This window comes from Piliocolobus tephrosceles, chromosome 5, assembly GCF_002776525.5.
Source record: "Piliocolobus tephrosceles isolate RC106 chromosome 5, ASM277652v3, whole genome shotgun sequence".
Classification (NCBI taxonomy): Eukaryota; Metazoa; Chordata; class Mammalia; order Primates; family Cercopithecidae; genus Piliocolobus; species Piliocolobus tephrosceles.
In genome coordinates, this window is record NC_045438.1 from 51,117,196 (window position 1) to 51,125,899 (window position 8,704).

Sequence of the window (8,704 nt, forward strand, 5' to 3'; positions counted from 1 at the left end):
CCTATCCACCAATTAGTAGAGACAGATTAAAAACATTTGTCAGTAGGAAGGGTGTACAGGGGTAGACCGTTTTTCTCTTGATTGTGTTAGATATATGAAAGCTTTCACAGGTTTGTTCAGCATCTCTGAACTGCTCATAACATTTGCCCAAGAATTAGGTGCATTTTATTTATATATTCTGCTTCTGATTTTTTGTCTATGGGGGAATAGAATTACTTTTAAAAACAGAGATGTATCTGTGGTGAGGATTTCTTCTACTAGAAGTGAGCATGGTCAGGGCTGAAGAATGATGAGAAAAGCCACTGCCAAGCATGGAGTGGGCTGGGGACAAACCAGAAAGCATCACATTCTGGAAGCAGGGATAGAGGCAGGAATACCTGCCGGCCCCCAGGGCATCAGGACAGTGGTGAAGACTGACAGCCAGGCTGCTTGTAAATTAAGAGTGATCTTTAAAGTCTCTGTCACCAGAAGATATCTAGCAGCAACCTAGGTGTATTACTAAACATAACATGGCAGAAGAATGAAATCCCATTAATTCTCTACTGAGTTACAAACCAAAATTCCAAAGTCAATAAGGTTCTTTGAAAATAGATTATCTTTATTTAACTATAAATACAGTCTAATAAATTACTAAATAAAATAATCATGAATGTAATACATTTTCATATTAAATACTTAAAAATTTCTACAATAGACACTGTGGTTCAGGTCTGTAATCCCAGAGCAATTGGGAGGCAAAGATAAAAGGACTGCTTGAGGCCAGGAGTTGAAGACCAGCCTGGGCAACGTAGGAAGACCCAATCTCTACCTAAAAATAAAACAATTGCTGGGCATGGTGGCATGCACCTGTAGTCCCAGCTATTCTAGAGGCTGAGCCTAGAGGATCACTTGAGCCCAGGAGTTAGAGATTACAGTGAGTGATGACTATGCCACTTCACTCCAATATGGTTGACAGAATGAGAAAATGTAAAAAAAAAAAAAACATAACAATAAAAAGGATTTATACAATTCTTGGTCAGTGCATGGAAAGGATCCCTGAGGCCTGAAGTCCACCATGCTATTTTACCAGCAATACCGTTTAGAAGAATAAGGTCATGCTTCAGAGAAGTGTCTGCTTTTCCACAATCAAAGAAGTAGAAATAAAATGCTTTTTGCTGAGATTTCTTGTTCAGTTAAAACTTATACAGGAATTCCATCCATTAGCACCAAAAGAAAGTGGCAGAAGATGTTAAGAAAAATGGCTGCTAGGATCATCAGCAAAGGTAATGACTGGCATGAGATGTTGAGTCTACAATGTCCTCATCATCTGCTGGGGGCCGGTGGGTTTGCTAAGGCTTGAACTCCTGGCTGTCCAGTAAGCCACAGTGGTGAGTAGACAGGCACCCTCTCTGAAGGGAGAGCGGGAACCAGACGAGGCTAACAAAGGCTTCCTGGTATCATCTTCCACCTTGGGAAAGATGAAGTGCTGGTTTAAGTGGCTGAGAAAAAACGGTGTCTGTTCTCCTGGGTGATCCCTCCCATACCCTCCCCATTTCGGAGCTTCTCCCCCAAATAAGGAACATGTTTTTCCCTCCAACCCTACCCTTGGCTGTGCAGCCTGTCCCAACCTCCTCCCTCCTTCACCACAACACAGAGCCAGCCCAGGTCCTGTTACAGCCCACAGGGGCTCAGAACTGAGGCTGGTAATGAGGGGTCTGCACCCTCACTCAGGGCCTGATCCTCTCTCTCATAGAAGGGTATAGAGGACCTGGGGGAGCCCTGTCCAAAGAGAGGTCTCTGGATCCATGTTCCCTGGCCTTGGGTGGGCTTGCAGGCAAACCTCCTTCTTTCCCCTTCGCTCTCATACTCTCCTCACCCTGGGAGCTGCACCCATAGCTCTGAATGGGACTGCCCCTGCCTCGCCCCATTCATTCCCAGCCAAGCTCAGTGGCAACCATGGACCTCTAGCAGCAGCTCAGCCTCCCTGTCTGAGTCCACTCTGCTCCAGGCAGGGCCATCAGCTGGCTCAGGATCTGGAGTGTGCAGGAGGCAGAATGGCAGGGGCATCACCCCAGGGTCCGGCCAGGAATCCCATGGGTCCAAGGGGCTTGGCCATTTCCTAAACCTCGTCCTGGACAAGCTCTACTCTTCACCTTCCACCTTAACTGCTGGGACTCAAGGTGCTTTCTCTGGAAATGCAGCTTTAGGAACTGGGAGAAACTGGGTGGGCCAAGGCCCTCACGGCCCCCTCATCCTGGAATTCCCCCAGGTCTCTCTCTTCTTAGCCTCTTCCAGGGACACCCTTCCCTTGACATCCTAGGTGAAGTGGCCATACTGCTCCTCTCCTATTGTGCGGACCGCCCATGCCTGAGTTCCTGCTGCCTGCAGGCCACACGCCCCTACCCTTCCTGAATAGAAACCTGCTCTGAAACAGGCCTGAATTGTCTAAACCCTCTCAAGCTCAACAGGCCCTGAGCCTTGGTATGGGCCCCTCCCTTTCCCTCTGGCCCCGATGGTGAGAATCCATCAGAACCCAAAGTTGAGCTACCCAGGTCACTGCCAACAGGCGACACCAGGTCTCATTCATCTGTCTCATGTCAGGATGAAAAGATCCCGGCCATGGGGAGGGGTGGGGCTCTGGGAATTCTCCTTTGCCTTCCCCCCACCTCCCCTATCGGTCTCTTGTTCCCCTCACAGTTTTGCCCACAGTACCTGTCACTCTAAAGGACTCTGCTGAGATGCCAGGGAGGATGAAGCAGAGGATGATGAGGAGGCTCCAGGGACTGAGGCTGGTGGCCATGGCTTTGGTATGGGCTGTGCCTGGGGCCACGGTGGGTGGTGCTGAAACGGAAACACAGGAGTGACAGCCCTTGTCCACGCCCCAAATCTGAGGAGACACCTCCTCAGCTCCTGCTGCCCCAGGTCATCCTGGAAGGCAGAGGATTTGTCTCCCCTGCTGTGGGGCAGCCGCTGTGACAGGTCCTGGGGTAGGAAGGGAGAGGGGGTGTCCCTGTCCTCAGGGAGCTCACACAGCTGCTGAGGGAAGCAAGGTGACAGCACAGCCCACCCTCCTGCTCTGGTGAAAGAGGAGGTGATGCCCCAGGGTCGGGGACAGGAGAGTCTCGGGGCTGGCATTTGAGGTGGTTTTGATGGATTTCTAGAAAAAGACCAAGGGAGAGGAAAGGAAAAGTAATCCTAGGTGGAGGGAAATCTAAGGAGAAAGGTCCAGAAACACAATGACGCCTACAGTTTCGAGGCTGGCAAGAAATCCACAGTGAGTGGAGCAAAAGCAAGTGCAGTGAGGAAGGAGTCAGGAGGGAGAGAGAAGAGGATGGAAGAGTCCAGGCACCCCAAGGAGGAGCCCCCCATGAGGGGTTCACGTTCTTACACTCACTCACACACTCACGCTCACACACACATAGACTCACACCCACTCTCACCCATATACCCACACCCACCATACTCACTCACAGACAAGGGTGTAACTCGATGGCATCCCCAGGGTGCTCCCAGTGCTCCCCTGTCAGTTACCTGTGGGTTCCAGCCTCTTCTTCCTGTGCATCAGGAAGTCCCTAAGCCAGGTTTTGCAGTCTCCCATCGAGACCTTCTGGAAGAACATGGTTAGTCTGCTGTCCTCCCACTTCTCTTTCATCCGCCTGGCTCCAGCCTGAACCACTGTCCACTTTCTGTTGTTTGAGTCAAAGAGGAGGAACTTCTGTCCACTGAAGCTAAATTGCCAAGATCCACGGATGGGTCCATCGACTTCACACTCACAAGACATCCTGGCCTGCAGTGTGAGGGGTCCTGCCCCAATCAGAAAGAGATCAGCTCTGGTCTTTACACATTCTCTTCCCTGTCCCACATCCTCCTATGCTGAGACCCTTCTCATCTGGTCCTGTTGTCTCCTCCAAGTCCTGCCCTTGCTGCTGGGCTTCATGGTGGTCCCATGTCTAATTTTTCTCCCCACACAAAGTGCAGTCCCTGAGCCCACACTCTGCTCCCTTCTGTCCTTGGTCTCCTCCACTCACCGCTGGGCGTGAAATCCTCCAGCTCAGTGTCAGCCAGTTCCATTCTGAGCCTCTGTCCCACCTGTTTCAGCATTTCCAATTGTTTTCCCCAGGCATCTGTGATATCCAACTGCTCTTCTAGGTGACCCATAGATAAGACTTTGTCACTGCCACAGTCATAGAAGAGAAAATTCTTCTGATCAGCCTGGCCCTGGACCTCACACCACTGTTGTCCATGTCTGGGCAAATGAGTGATGTTGAAGTTATACCAGAGAGAGTGAGCATCTATGGAAAAAAAGAAAAAACACTGGTGAGTGTTGGTGTGGGGGAACGACCCCAAACACTGTGACAGCAGGAGGGTTCCCTGAAGGGCTGGGCTGGCAGAGCATGGATTTCTCTTCCTGGACGGTGGTCTCTGCCTGTGGAGGAACCATGGGTTGCCAACATGTCCATCTCCCCACTCTGCCCAGACCTATACTCACATCCGTCAGCACAGGACCCTGCCAGGGTGGTGGCAGGCCACTATAGGAGGAAGGACTTATATGGCAGGATCTTCAGGAGCAGCCCAAGTAGACTGCAGGAGGCAGAAGAGTGTGGGAAGGCACCCTGAGGATGTTGGAGCGTGGTGTAATGGGTAGTCAACATCAGATAAGGGTGAGTGCATTTATTATGGGTAACAAGATATGGTAAGTTCCCTGGAATGTGGTCATCTGCTAGGAGGTTGCCCTTGGAACCTTGGAGAAAGGAATGACTCACACCGCATGAAACAGAAAACCCAGGTCTTACATGGCAGGTTGTAGAGGAAGGAACAAAAGACTAAGAGAAGTGCCCATGCCACAGTGACTGCAGTATGCAATCCAGAACAATGTCCACCCTCTGTGCTCAAGGGAAGCCTAGAAGACTCCTGTTTACCCATCATATAAAGAAAGCCCCAGGAGAAGGCAGCAGACTGTCAAGCTGCTGCCCAACAGCTCAGGGATGCCTGTTGCTGAAGGCCAGGGTCAGGGGTAGGAGATGCTCTTCCTGAAATGGGCTCCCGGTAGTAATGGGGGTGGAAAATCCTGAAATAAGAGATCTCAAGAGGAGGCAGCTGATTGTCAAGAAGCTCAGGGATGTCTGTTGCTGAACGCCAGGGTCGGGGTAGGGAATGCTGTTCCTGAAATAGGCTCCCTGTAGTAATGGGGATGGAAAATCCTGAAATAACAGATCTCAGGGATGCCTGTTGCTGAAGGCCAGGGTCAGGGGTAGGAGATGCTCTTCCTGAAATGGGCTCCCGGTAGTAATGGGGATGGAAAATCCTGAAATAACAGATCTCAAGTGGAGGCCGTCAACTGTCAAGAGGAAGGAGGGTGCAATGATGGAAATAATTAGAGAAGTCACAATGCCAGCTGGGGACCTCAGTCTTACAAAGCTATGCCCCATAGAACAAAAGGGTCCAAGATCCAAAAGAGATGGAGACTCCACCTGGATACTACTAGATTTAAATAATTACCACAAAGACAAAATGCAAGGATGGATGACCAGGTGGCTGAAAGTTGTCACCCCAGGAAATAACTGAGCTCCTTTGCCCAGCTTTGAGAACTGAGCCACATCTCAGATGCAGAGTCCCTTACTAGAAGGAGAGCCCAGAGCCCCTGGTGGGCCCCTTCAACCCCACAGCAACTGCAATGACTGCTTCAGCCTCCCCCACAGAGCAAGAAGGACATTCACTCTGGTAACTGTACACCATGAAACAGCAAATACCCAGACACTCCTAGTGGACACAGTGTGCGATCTGAGCTCTTCCCCGGGATGTGAAGCATTAACTTGCTCCCCTGTTACTGATAAGGTGCATTTGGAGCAAAGTAACAGACAGACACCTGTGTCAGGTCCAGCTTAGAGGGATGTGCTGGGTTCATAGACCCATTCGATGGTAATTTCACATTTCCTGGATTTCTACCGGGAATGGAGAGTGTTTGTAGTTAATGTAGTAACTATTATAGGTTGTGCTGGTCATATGACCTCCCCTGTCACTACTCAATGCTGCTCTGGTAGCTGGGATGCAGCCATACACACTCTCATGAGGAGTGTTGCTGGACCTGCCACTATGGCTTTTTGACCCTGGACTCCCTAAGATCCCAGAGGCATGTGTGGTTGGAAAAGGTGCTATGTGGATTTCATGGCTATTCCCAACCACAGAATCACAACAGGGTCCCCTAGTGCTCAGAAGCAAGGCTGTGCCACTCACAGCAATGAAATCCCCTCACTTAAAAGTGGCTCCAGGTGTGGTCCTGGGTCCTGGTGGAGATGGGCCTCCAGCTATGGGAGGGCAGTGACCACACAGTCTCAGAGCTGCCCATCACAGGGTGTGCTCCTCACCCTTTATGTCATTAGGAAGATAGGCCCGGCAGTGAAAAGACACAGGTGGGTCTCCTGGGATGGGCTGGAGCAGGGCCACAGGGAACCAAGAAGCTGCACAAACAGTTGGCCCCGATCTCCAGGACACCACATGGGTGCACCCCACACCCTCAGCTCACACCTGAGGCTTCAGGGACGGTCCCTGATCGCCCCGAGGGACCGATGATGCCACTCAGCAGCAAAGCAGGGGAGCATTGACCCCGAACCATAGAACCTCCACTCATATGCATCACACCCACAACACCCAGAAGACACAGGCAGGGTCGGACACACCTGTGACTCTTCAACTTACACCACTTGGAGATGACACCCTAGGGGATGGGGCAGCAATTGCCAGGACACAGCATGTGCTCTCATCTGGGGTCAGCAACCTAGGATGGTGTCCACATCTGATCTCCCTTTTATTTGCAGGTTGCCATTGCCTGCTGTTGCTCTACAAACGGACAGGACTTGACACACAGAGTACCCATGGCCAGCAAGGACCAAATTGCCTTCAGCCTTTCCTTTCTAGAAAGGGTTTGCTGATACCTGTCTGCTTAGTGACTACTCTATATGACACTGGCTCCCCAGTAGGAAGAACAGGCGGGTCTGGGCAGTAGTGGGCGCCTCTACTCAGGGGCGCTCCCAGGGTCATCCTGGGGGACATCGTGCTTCCCATCCCCCCTGCATTACGTTTTGTGGAAAGTGTGGGGTGTATTTGCTGGGGTGTGTCCGCTGGGGTGTGTGCTCAGGCAAAGCGAGTGAAGGTGTTATTTGGTGGGGGAGGTGCTAAGGGCACCGTCTTGGATGGGGAGGTGAGGGAGGCCTGTGAGGTGACAGGGCTGGGCTGAGATGGGGATGCCTTCTGGGTAGTGGAAGTGAATAGTGAGGGGAGGAGTAGGAAGTGTCTGCTGAGACACGCCAGTAGGAAGTGTCTGCTGAACCGGCGGCAGTTGAGTGTCTGCAGCAAAGCGCAGGGGGAAGTTCCAAGGCATGGAGCCCTGGGGATGCTGGAGGGTTTGTGTGGTAGAGAGCCGGTGAGAGAAGAGCAGACCTGTGGCTGGTTGTGGCGTCAGTGATCGCGTCTCTGTGGAACCCCCCTTCACCCCTGTCTTGACCCCAGCTCGGGTTCCAGGGGCTCTGGTTTCTCCTTCCCGAGGGCGAGTGGGGCTGCAGGGCTCCACCAAGGGATCCCCTCCCCACCTAACCCTCTGCAGCTTTTTGGCCCCTCCACCCTCCTGCGGTTCCTTTTTCGCCTTCTTTGACCCCCCTCCTGCCCTGCGGGGCAAGCAGCAGCCTCAGGAAGCGGACCTGGCGAAAAAGAGCAACGAATGGGAACTGAGCGAGGGGGCAGTCCGGGGAGATCGCGCCGATCCTTCTAGAAGCCTCTCTCCTCTGAAACGCTCTGCAGTCCACAGCCCCCCAGGTTTGGCCCCCGTCCCGCTGAGGCTCCATCCCCAAACTCACCGGCCCGCCCCGTCCCGGACCAGTTGGATAGCAGGTACAGAGTCAGGAGGCACAGAAGCATCGCGAGGCTGGCGGCCACTGCCATTGTTGACCTGGAGCGCAGCTGACTCGAGGAGCGGTCTATGTGCCGACCGGCGGAGCAGTAGATGTCGGGACCAGCGGATGAATCACTTCCACCTCCCATGCCTGCTAGTGGTTGAGTATGGTCGGGCCCGTCCCGCCCCTCTCCGTCCCGTCCCGCCCCACGACGCCTGTGCCGTCCCGCCCCGCCTCGGGATCCAGGAGAGCCTACGCCTGCCCAAGTTTGGAGGGATGCTCCGCCCTATCCCGCCCCGTCCCGCCCTTCCCCGCCCCACCCCGGGCTGGGACCCGGGGAGACTATGCCTGCTCTTGTTTGGGGATGCTCCGCCCCATCCCGGCCCTGGCTCGTGGCCTGACAGCGGCCTCCTGTCGCCAACCCTTACCCTCCACCCCGGGCTCCGCGCGGGCCAGGACACGGTTCCTTCTTGACCGCCTCATTTAATTTTTTAACACAGCATTTACTATTACCCCAATGTAAGCACTGATGCACAGGAAAGCGAAGAAACTTGCACAGGGATATTCAGTGGCGGCCGCGTCACCACCTCTGTCAGCGACACCCGCCCTCCTTCAGCCTGCGCCTAGAGTCCCCGCCGCTCTCTGTCCAGTACGCAGCCGCTTCCCAGTCGGGAGTGGACCTTCTTTGCCTCTCCACTAAAAGCATGAGGAGGTCTTTGAGTATATTCTATATGCCTTTATGACTTCTGGAAAAAAAGGAAAGAAAAGAAAGTCCTAGTGGCTTACCGTGATCAGTCATCATGTGATCAATTGTGTTTCCATGGAGAGCAGAAGCCGAG

At 53.0% G+C, this 8,704-nt stretch overlaps 1 protein-coding gene across 2 annotated transcripts; it reads right to left on the reverse strand.

Moving 5' to 3' along the window:
* Positions 1 to 988: 988 nt before the first annotated feature.
* On the reverse strand, positions 989 to 8,045 carry ULBP3 (UL16 binding protein 3). Of its 2 annotated transcripts, XM_026454396.2 has the most exons (5): positions 7,830 to 8,045; positions 4,008 to 4,271; positions 3,511 to 3,783; positions 2,692 to 2,820; positions 989 to 1,447 (listed from the first exon to the last, which is right to left on the reverse strand). In XM_026454396.2, the coding sequence occupies exons 1-5, from the start codon at positions 8,011 to 8,013 to the stop codon at positions 1,437 to 1,439; spliced, it is 861 nt and encodes a 286-aa protein (XP_026310181.1). In that variant the 5' UTR covers positions 8,014 to 8,045; the 3' UTR covers positions 989 to 1,436. The 2 variants fall into 2 exon arrangements, with proteins under 2 accessions (XP_026310181.1, XP_026310180.1); XM_026454395.2 differs by lacking the exon at positions 989 to 1,447 and having other exon boundaries at positions 1,842 to 2,820.
* Positions 8,046 to 8,704: the final 659 nt, after the last annotated feature.